This window comes from Austrofundulus limnaeus, unplaced genomic scaffold (genome assembly GCF_001266775.1).
Source record: "Austrofundulus limnaeus strain Quisiro unplaced genomic scaffold, Austrofundulus_limnaeus-1.0 Scaffold26, whole genome shotgun sequence".
Classification (NCBI taxonomy): domain Eukaryota; kingdom Metazoa; phylum Chordata; class Actinopteri; order Cyprinodontiformes; family Rivulidae; genus Austrofundulus; species Austrofundulus limnaeus.
Window position 1 is genome coordinate 2,563,175 of NW_013952428.1, and position 10,452 is coordinate 2,573,626.

The 10,452-nt window shown below is 39.4% G+C and overlaps 2 protein-coding genes across 7 annotated transcripts in view; both read left to right on the top strand.

Moving 5' to 3' along the window:
• The window catches only part of atp2b1a (ATPase plasma membrane Ca2+ transporting 1a), a 61,348-nt gene extending 57,370 nt beyond the window's left edge, over window positions 1-3,978 (top strand). For all 6 annotated transcript variants that reach the window (XM_014004792.1, XM_014004790.1, XM_014004793.1 and 3 more), the window contains one exon: window positions 797-3,978. In XM_014004792.1, coding sequence (XP_013860246.1) covers window positions 797-1,189 — 393 coding nt within the window. In that variant the 3' untranslated portion in view covers window positions 1,190-3,978. The remainder of the gene's footprint in view (window positions 1-796) is intronic.
• Window positions 3,979-5,443: 1,465 nt separating this feature from the next.
• mest (mesoderm specific transcript) overlaps window positions 5,444-10,452 on the top strand; it is an 8,355-nt gene continuing 3,346 nt past the window's right edge. Inside the window, exons 1-7 of the mRNA XM_014004795.1 lie at window positions 5,444-5,549; window positions 5,754-5,943; window positions 6,022-6,101; window positions 6,180-6,257; window positions 7,506-7,642; window positions 7,726-7,784; window positions 8,404-8,444. Coding sequence (XP_013860249.1) covers window positions 5,790-5,943; window positions 6,022-6,101; window positions 6,180-6,257; window positions 7,506-7,642; window positions 7,726-7,784; window positions 8,404-8,444 — 549 coding nt within the window. The 5' untranslated portion in view covers window positions 5,444-5,549; window positions 5,754-5,789. The remainder of the gene's footprint in view (window positions 5,550-5,753; window positions 5,944-6,021; window positions 6,102-6,179; window positions 6,258-7,505; window positions 7,643-7,725; window positions 7,785-8,403; window positions 8,445-10,452) is intronic.

A 10,452-nucleotide genomic window follows, 5' to 3' on the forward strand; every position in this document is an offset into this window, starting at 1 on the left:
CTCTCTCTCTCTCTCTCTCCCCCTCCTTCTACCTTTCTTTCCTTCCTGTTTTCCCCTTTTACTCTCTTCCTGTCTCACTCTGTTCTTTACGAAGCATGTCCAACAACGGTAAACTCTCATCCAGCTGCTGCCCCTTCTCTAAGGATTAGCTCTTTTTTTATAAAGATCAGACTCTCCTTGGTTCCGTTTTAATTTTTTTTAAATTATTTGATTACCTAATCCAACGCAGGCCTCTAGCAAATGCTCCAAATAAAAACACACGACATTGAGTTGGTCCCCTCTCCGTTTGAATCTTGATTTCTAAAATCGCTGCATGACTTTCAGGACTCTACCAAATTGTAAACATTTATTTGGACTAGCACCATGTTTTTCCCATGGATTCTAAGAAATTATGTAGTACCTAAAGCAAGAAGGTGCAGTAAAACTGGTATTAGAAGAACTCGTATTTTGTGACACAGATAAAAACAAAAAAATCAATGAGTTCCATTAAATATCCTCCTCTGTTCCAATAAAATTAGACTCCAACCAGTTTTGTCACTAACAGTCTGAAATGGATGAGAACAACTTAACATTGGATCACTTGTATTGAAGTGGTGAATTGGACTAGAAATGAAAGCTCACATGCACGTGTTTGAGAATATCCTCATTTCGATTGTTGGTTTTGAAGCCGCTAAAACCCACCTGGTATTGACCTGATAAAACCCGAGTTTGAATTTGTGGCTTTATCCGATTGTTGGCTTAAAGTGTGTCATTACCTAATGAGATTAAAGATGTCCCTGTTTGTCCGTYCTTCCAGATCCGGGTGGTGAAAGCATTCCGCAGCTCCATCTCCCTCTATGAGGGGCTGGAGAAACCCGAGTCCAGAACGTCAATTCACAACTTCATGACCCACCCCGAGTTTCGAATAGAGGACTCGGAGCCCCAGATCCCCCTCATAGACGACACGGACGCGGAGGACGACGCCCCCACCAAGCGCAACTCCGCCAGCCCCCGCAACACCACACCCACTCCGCCTTCGCCCACGCCCTCGCCGGTCACCACCGCCGCCCCCAACACGCCCGTCTCCCTCTCCCCAAACCAGAACAATAACGCTGTGGAGAGCAGCAACCACCTCCTTCCAGAGGGCCCCAAACCAGGAACCCTTTCGGCCCCGGGGAGCCCACTGCACAGCCTGGAGACCTCCCTTTGATCCAGCACACGCTCCACACGTCAGCACCTCCTTTTCCCACCCGCCACCACGGAGCTCGGCTCAGACTGAAGGGACAAAYGTTGGGAGAGTGAAGACGAAGGGCTAGACTGAGAGCGGGGTCCTGTTAGAGCTTGGCAAACATTCAGAGGAATGTACGGCTTGGTGTGGATTCTTTGGTCTTTGTTTTTCTCATTAATACCCTGCTGCAACACAAGGACTCGCTCTTCACCCCTCCCACCTCGGTAACTTTTCGTTTTTCTGGGTTCCAAGGGGTGACTATGAACTCCGATTGAAAGTGACCTGTTTTTAGCACTCTAATATTATTGCTATTATTTGAATTGAGAAGGGGAAGTCCTCCTCTGTGCATGAGGACCGTCTATAAGTCTATGAACGAACCTTTTAGCTTCTCTTTTATCTGAATGGTGTTGTATATTTATCTCTTTGATCCTTGCTCATTCAAGACTTATTTCTGCTCCATTGGCTGTTAATATTTTGAGTTATTTATGTTTATGGAAAAAAGCAGGTCTGTTTACAAAGTTTGTAGATACTTTTTTTTTCCTGTTTGTAGGCAAAAGAGCTTCCTGATGTATAATGCAGACGACTGAGACAGATTATAAATGAATGAGTGGGTTATTTCAGATACTGCTGTATTTTCAGGAAAAAAAGGGGTGTTTCTATTGAAACTTAACTATTTTTGCCTGCAAGTTTTATTTGTTATATATTTGTAGATAAATATCGAACCTTCAGCCAAACTGAAACACAAAGGCTTGTATAGAAAAGAGGTCCAAGGGACAATGTGTTTTCGCAGGAGAGACAAGAAGACAATAATGGCCTCTGTCCACTAACATCGCTATAAATATTTACTTCTTCCATTTGTTCGATAGTTTCCATGTGCACAAAACCTTCTGGATTTCTAGACTCTTTTCACTCATTATGACGTGTTCAAAAATTTCCACATGTTGAAAGACTTTTTTTATTTTATWTTTTATTTAAAGGGACTTTAGTAAATATCCAGGCCTGTACTTAGCAAGCATCTCACTCAGTTGGAAGTTAGGGAGGAAACAAACTTTGACCTTGGACAGACGGTGAACGTCCTGAAGCCTCCTGCCGTTGCTTTCAGCAAGAAGAGGTTTTCCTTTTAGATTTGTGTAACCTTTTAAAAGAAAAAAAAAACCAACAACATCCTTTTGTAATTACCAGTTCCTGTCAGAAGTGGCTGATTTAAGCAGTAAAACGAACCGCTTCACTCGAAGATGTACGAAAAGCTCACTTTAAAGCTTTAAAAATCTAACTTTTTGTAGTCGAGTTGGAACTGGCGCTGTATTGTGAGCTGCTCAGCCGCTTCATCTATTTTCAGTAAGATGTTCATAAAGACTAAACATGAATGTGCCTTGGCTACAATAATTTAATGATCCTGGTCCCGTCATTCACCACCTTGAGGAGACTCCTTACAGATGAAGCGCTCTTGTTTCTTATTTCTACAGCTAAAAGCAGGACCAAATAAGCTCAGCTTAGACTAATTGGGTGGGTCTGGACACATTTCCTTCCCTTTTGGATGCTTGATAAATATGGATCCTGGTGGTTTCAATATCTTCCTATCTTTTTTTTTGTTTTGTTTTATTTATTTCCTCTCTAACTATTAGCCCCCTGCCAATGTGCAATACTGACATTTATTTACTCAGGCAAAAACTAAATAAACTTAAAAGGAATCCTTTTTTTAAAAAAAGCTCTTCAGACTCTCTTTTATTGTGTATTTAGGTAGCAAACGCATGTCCTGAGCAAAAAGAAAGTCAATTGTTTTCATTTTCTTTATGCTTGGAGACACATTTTTACATCACATTTCTTTTTCTTGGAGTTTCTAAAAAAAAMCCTGAAAACCAGAAGGGAAATAAAGCTTTTATTTTTTGTTTGTTTTTTGTCTTCTCAAGCCTGTTCATAAGAATCCTTTCACTCTTAATAAATATTTCTGCATTTGGTTGGTTTGTAAAATATTTTTGAAACCTGATGTACTGGAAATGCTAAAGATTGGATGTGCTTTTTTTTTTTAAGAATAGAAACTAGGCATACACTGGTATCTATCTGCACAGGGTACTTTATTTCATAGTGTTCCTTGGGAGAAACCGAATTTTGATACAAATCGAAATATACCTTTGTATTTTTATGACGACACTGATGAGATCTTTCATCACACTAAAAGCTGTTGTGGATGATTAGACACCAATATTACGTGTGGAGAAGGRGAAGGGGTTCAGGCCACTAAAATGCATTTTGTTCTGGAATATTCATCTCAGGGTGCAATCGATGTGAAAGAACAGGCCAGTTTTTGGCTTGTCTAGTAACACAGGTAAAATTAAAGCTGGTGCTCGCCAACCACACGGGGTAACTCTGGCAGCGGGCTGCAAATTCTTCGTGCAGTCACATTGGCTGGCTTCGCCTGAAAGGCCAYGGGAGGAAGTGGAATTCTTTCGGTCTCAACTTATTCTGTAAATAGTTTTGTTTTCCTTGTTTTACAGTTTAACAGGCTAGCCTACAAAAGTGAGAAGATTGACGTCATGAAAGGAATCCATGTGAGGAGTTTGTTCTGTAGCTTTCTTCCTGTTATGGGAATGAATGTTTTCCATCTGTTTTATGGGTTATTTTTTATCTTTTAACATTTGGAAATAAAAAAAAAAGATACTTCATGTCTGTTTATCTTGAGCATTTTAAATGGTTATTGTGATTGGATTTACATTTGAAACTTGTTGAGTAATGTGTATGGTTTTTAAAAATAAAAAAATGTATTTAGCCTACCCGCAGGGCCGTGGTGGTTCATTGTAGTTAATTTATCATTGTGAAGCAAGACACCATTACCAACCGTCAGATTCTATTTTAAATGTGCAGAWTAGTGTCATTTAATTTAAGAACTGATCGTTTAAAAATATTTTGTGCCGAATATTTCTCAAAGCTTCTTCGTGAGTTATTTTTCTATCAATGGGAGGCAATGCTCAAGGTAATAAAAATATTTTTGTTAACCTTTAAGGGGGCTGTAAAGTGTAATACAGTTAGGTTCATATGTATTTGGACACTGACAAAGTTTATTTACCTGTTAACTGAAACATTTCGAAGTTACTTAAATAATAGACATGGACATCAAGTCCAGGATTTCAGCTTTCATTTGAGGGTATCCACATTAAAAATGGATGAAGGGTGTCTGACAATATAGATAATTAATATAGGCCCACACACAAACTGCAACTGAACACTGCTGCAGTAAAGACCCGACAGAGCGTTATAAAGGAGGAAATATATGGTGATGTCCATGAGTTCAAGAGCAGTCATTGCCAACAAAGGCTTTTCAATCAAGTATTATACATTATTTAATTTGTCCAATTACTTTTGAACCCCTGGAATGAATGAATGGTGTTTAAAAATGCTTTAGTTCCTCACATCTCTATGCAATCATTTTGTTTAACTCATTGAATTAAAGCTGAGAGTCTGAACTTCAACTGCATCTGAAATATTTTGTTCAAATTTCATTGTGGTAATGCACAGAACCAAAATTAGGAAAATGTCTCTGTCCATGTATGTGGACCTAACTGTATATCTGTGCAGGCTGCTGGTGAATATTCAACAGCAAATGTTTAGGGATTGGTTCAGCTGTCTCTGCTGAAACAACTTGTTTAGAAGGTCATAAGACAAAACTTCTTTTTTATTTTACTTTTTTTAAGATTCTGACAGCACTTGTAGCTTTTGGAGTAGGGTAATGTTTTCAGGTACTGATTTGTTTTGTTTTATGTCAGCAAACAGGGGGCGGGGAACACCATTTTTAATAGCCTACAGACATCAGAAAACTGTCCCTGATGTTTAAAAGCCAACTTTTTTTCTTTAGTTGCAAGGACAGCAGATTTTATTTTTTTGTATATTGTGTRCCTAGGGACTGTTGGAATAAATTATGTGAAAACAAAAAAGCTCATAATTTAAAAATAAAATGCAAATGAAAATGTATGTATCTAAAATAAAAACAAACGTGAAGAAATAAACTCAGTAATAATTCAGATACACAGTAAAATACAGGTTATCTTCAACGCTAATGCACACCCCGACCAGCAGGTGGCAGTAAACATCTTATTTTCTCAATGGCAACTCTCAAAGATCGTGTATTTTCAAGATGAGCTACTCGGAGTTAAAGTAACTACAACAATTCGAGCCTTCGCAGTGCTAARATCAAAGTTTTTCGGCGACGGAAACCCAACCAGAATGAGCCGTCTCGTGTTTTCTTTGCTCTGTAACCCGTATTGTCTTGTAGATCCACAGGAATTTCCTCTGCAGGTCCTGCACAACGGGGCGAGAAGGATTGCTAATTACGTGAGGGAATATTTGTGTAAGTTTGCCGGTTGTTTGCGACTTTCGCCTCAGAATAAGTTGTCGGTCGCCTTTAGCTAACTTTTTCGCTTTTTTAAACGCTAATATCAGTCGTTCAGTGTTTATTGTCACTGAAATGTGGTCAGTTCGGTTATTTCTCACACCGGCGGCAAATAAATAAGCATTCACAGCGTCGGTTTTGATCGTAAGATTTGTCTCTCAGGGGCAGGAATGAGACCCCCCCACCGCTGAGCTCAAGATGAGAGAGTGGTGGATTCATGTGGGTTTAATCTGCATCCCGCTGGTGGCCGTGTACCTGCACATCCCTCCCCCTCAGCTCTCACCTGCCCTGCAGAAGTGGCACAGCTCCGGGGACGTCTTCCTCTTCAGGGGCAGGAAGGTCTTCTACAGAGGTCAGCACGTGAGAGAAGGCATGCAGGTAATCTGTTTTCTGTTCTGCTGATCTCAAACACTCCTCCTGCTCCTCTCAGACTCTTATGGCGCTTTGGGGAGCTCAGATGTGGTCATTCTGCTGCACGGCTTCCCCACCTCCAGCTACGACTGGAACAAGGTATCCACTCCTTATCTTAATCTGAAACACCCTGACATACACCGGTATGAACCTGTCTGTCCACCTCTCTCTATGCAGATTTGGGGTCCTCTCACACTACGCTTTCATCGAGTCATTGCACTGGACTTCCTTGGTTTTGGCTTCAGTGACAAACCAGTGAGTGATGGATTCTCTGGATCCATTCTGTGCACTGATTAGGGCTGTGTATTGGCAAGAATTTGGYGATACGATACATATCATGACAGAGGAGTCACGATACGATATATCCCGATATATCCTGATATATTTCGATACTGTAAACAAGGCGATAAATTGCGATATTTTTGGTCCAAAAATTCTATTAAATAAAAACCTCTTACTGGAAAAAAAAAAAAAAAACAACGAAAAACCAAAATTCATATTCTCAGAAAATTCTAATATTTCATAGACATACTTTTGATACATTTAGCTGTTCTGCTTTGTATGTGTTTTATTTTATTTGTTTCATATTTCATCCATGTTTTCAGTTATTAGACTAAATTTGCCAATAAATAGTTTGAAAATATATTTTTGGCAGCTTTTAGTTTTTAATATTAATTTACAATATGTTCACCCAACACTTAACAATAGCCTTTATGTTGTCATAAAGTTCAGTAAACAGATGATATGAAGCTGCTGCACACAGAGTTTCTGGGATCAGCTGACCTGCATCCAGAACCTGATTTGTATAACTGTGGGTCGAACAGCAGGACRGGTCCAGAAGAAAACCAGTTAAGAAATAGAATCTAAACGAGTTAAACCATTTTAGAAGTGAACACAGCAGGATAAAGTATACGGACTTTGATGCGATCAGCCGGACATTGAAAGCAACAGACAGAGTTTTATGTCATGGGGGGAGTGCCGAGCTCGCTCGAGGTGATAGACGCATGCGCTATATGCGTAACGTGAAAGCTGCCTACAGTTGGAAAAAAGAGCGCACAAGACACTTAATTTGACTTAAAATCCAGACATTCTGACAAATAAGTAACTGTTTGTAACCTTACCTCAGCTTAGAAGGCAGAGGGTGTCGGTCTTTTCCGCCCAGATTCAGCTATCGGAGCATGAAGCTAATGTTTACTTACAATGCTAATGCTCGCTTAGTCTCTGGTGCTCAAGAGGTAGAGGAGCCAAATGGCTGGCTCACTGCTGCCAACTAGTGGTCAGAGGCTGAACTACAACATAAACGAACGGCTGGCAGGAAAGTTGAYATTTTAAACCTTAATAAAAAAAATCGATACAGYGCTTTAGAATATCGATACAGTATCGGGGAATGAAATATCGCGATATTTCAGTGTATCGATATTTTCTTACACCCCTAGCACTGATTAAAACAATTGTCCTGTTTTTCTCAGAACTCCTGTTTTGTGCTTTAAAAACACTTTGCAGAGGCCCCACAGGTACTCCATTTTTGAGCAGGCCAGTATCGTGGAGGCCCTGGTGGCCCACTTGGGTCTGAGCAACCAGCGTGTCAATCTGATATCTCATGACTATGGAGACACTGTGGCCCTGGAGCTGCTCTATAGGTAACAATCAATGCAAGATGTTTAACACAGATAAACAATGAAGTACTAATTCTTTTATTTTTTTTTATTTTACTCTGAACTAGAGGTGATCAAAATCGTACAGGACACCTGATCTTGAACAGCCTCTGTCTTTCAAATGGAGGTAGTGTTTTGCATCTGGTTTGGTTGTGAGTGGCTGTAATTGCCTGTGTTTGTGTCACATGTGTAACTAGGGTTGGGCGATATTGGCAAAAAAATTAATCACGATTAATTGTGGTGTTTAGCAGATAACGATTAATTTGGCGATTAATCCCCTGGAGTCCCTGGACACCCTTATGTCCTGGTCTCATGACCAGTTTAGTGGGAAATATTTGCTCTTTATAAAAATCTGTTCCAAATTGTCAAAATTACAGACTTCGGGCTATACATCAAATTTTAAATTATGTTGATAGATAAATCAATTTCAGAATTTATTTTTTATGTTCGTCATATTTGAAGCGGAGAGGATCACGACCAGACCGAATGGAGAAATCACCAGTCAGTCTGCCTGGTGGCATTAATCGTATTAATCGTCAAGTGCCAAAAAATAATCAATTAATGTTTTTCTGATGATTAATTGCACACGATACGATTATGCCCAACCCTATGTGTAACATGAACTCAAAAACTAAGTCTAAGCAGCTGAAATTCCTATTTTCAGTTAAGGATCTAAGTGGAAGCTTTTTTTCATTGTTTTGAAAAGAAAGTTTCTCACACAGGCTTGTCTCTTCCCGCTCTAACAGGAGTATTCCCAGAAACACACCACCCACGCTTGCTGCAGACGGTGAGCTCGTGTTAAATGATTTAATGAATTTCAAACTGTGGTACCAGCACTCAGTACAGGTACTCAGGATCATGTAATGGTCTCAGAACACATGTTCGTCTCAGATATTCATGTTACATAATAAACTAGTTAACCATCATAAACTGAATGCGTGGATTAAATTTCTCTATCGCCACGGCGGATTTCCATCATCTGCAAAAATGAGGGGAAAGATAGTTTTTTGTTGCCATCCAATTTAATGATACAGGGATTAAACTGACACTGCTTTCAACAAATAAACTGAACTAGAGCTAAGGCTTACAGATGAAACCTGAGAACAATTTAGTGTCCACCATTTTGAAAGATTTCTTTGAACTTTGCCGATTTGTTGGTGCACATATAATTTCTTCACATTTGACCTAATTGACCAAACTTGGGGAAGTTAAAACTTCAAGGGAGCTGGGAGTTAGTCTGGTGGGTAAGTTGTGTCACTTTGGTGCAGGAAGATCAGGGTTCAAATCCCAGCACCAGCTTTGGTAACAGAATGTCAAAAACTTGGTTTGCACAGTTTTGACAGATTTATTCACTTTCACCCTGGTAATTGACTAAACTTAGGGAAGTTCAAACATTGTATGAGTGAGCTGGTAGGTAGCCCAGTGGGTTAGTCCCTTGACTGTTGGTGCAGTGTTGACCTGGTGTGCGTGAGTTCAAATCCCAGAGCTGGTCATAGCTTCTTAATGAGTATCTGTTCATCACACCTGGTTGATGAAGGTAAATAAAACTGCTAGGATAGTTTTAAAACTTCAATTTTATTTTTTATTAAATTTACCAAAATGCTGGTAGTCACCGCTCTGCTGGGCTTTCTGATCTGAGTCTAATTGCATCTACTTTTAGTCTCACTCTCACACACACCCCCAGACCCAACCCCCCCACCCGTTCCCGACTCACACCACACACCTAATTTATCACTAACTTAAGGTTTTTGAATGCGTTTAGTTCTACATTTTGCATCTATATTATTAAGTGTCTTTGACTGGAACAAGGTTAGGCACTCTCCTATATGGTTACATATAGGATTATATTATTTCTAAAGATGGGGGTGGAGCTTCAAACACCCCTTGTTCCTTCATCAACCAGATGTAGATGAATGTTTCTCAGACACTCTTTGGAGCTAAGTTTGGCTCTGGGATTTGAACACTTGAACCTCTGATCATCAATGCACCAACAGCCGTGGTTTAACCCACTGGGCTACCTGCCAGCACCCATGTAAAGTTTTAACTTCCCTAAGTTTAGCCACTTACCTGTGTGAAAGTAAGAAACCCTTTAAAAACTGTGGAAATTAAGTAGGAGCTGGGATTTGAACACTGATCTTCCTGCACCAAAGTCATGTGGCTTCACCACCAGACTAACTCCCAGCTCTCTCATATAAGGTTTTAACTTCCCCAATTTAAGCTAAACAAGAAGAAACATTTCATAACTCTTCATAGTCTCAGTACTGTTTCAACAACCTCAGAAAAACACCATCTTTGGTTACATTGTGTAACTGAGGTTGTCTCTGAACTCTGATCTTCCTGCATCCAAGTCATGTGACTTCCCCACTGCACTAACCCCTACCTCGCTGAGGCATTGTTTGTTTTGCCTATTTATACCATTTCTGGGAAAAAATAATGTTATTTAAAGCCACATTTGGTTAAAATACACATGACCAAAATTAATTTATTTAATACAGTAAACTATAATTTACTCTAAATAAAAATAAAGAAACACCAGTTAAACATAAAAACTCAGGAATAACATTATTTAGTGGAAATTGTTTTAATAGTTGTACAAATAAAGTCCAAATCTTTTATCAAATCAATATCACTTTTGCATCTTTTAATTCAAATATCTGATGATGAAACTAAAAAAAAAGATGTGGGCCTTCAAAACACACTTTAGAGTCAATGGGCCTCATGCAAGAACATGTTCGTATTCTTATCCTAAATTTCTCTTACTTTTGTTCGTACAAAGGGTTCGTACGAACATGTCA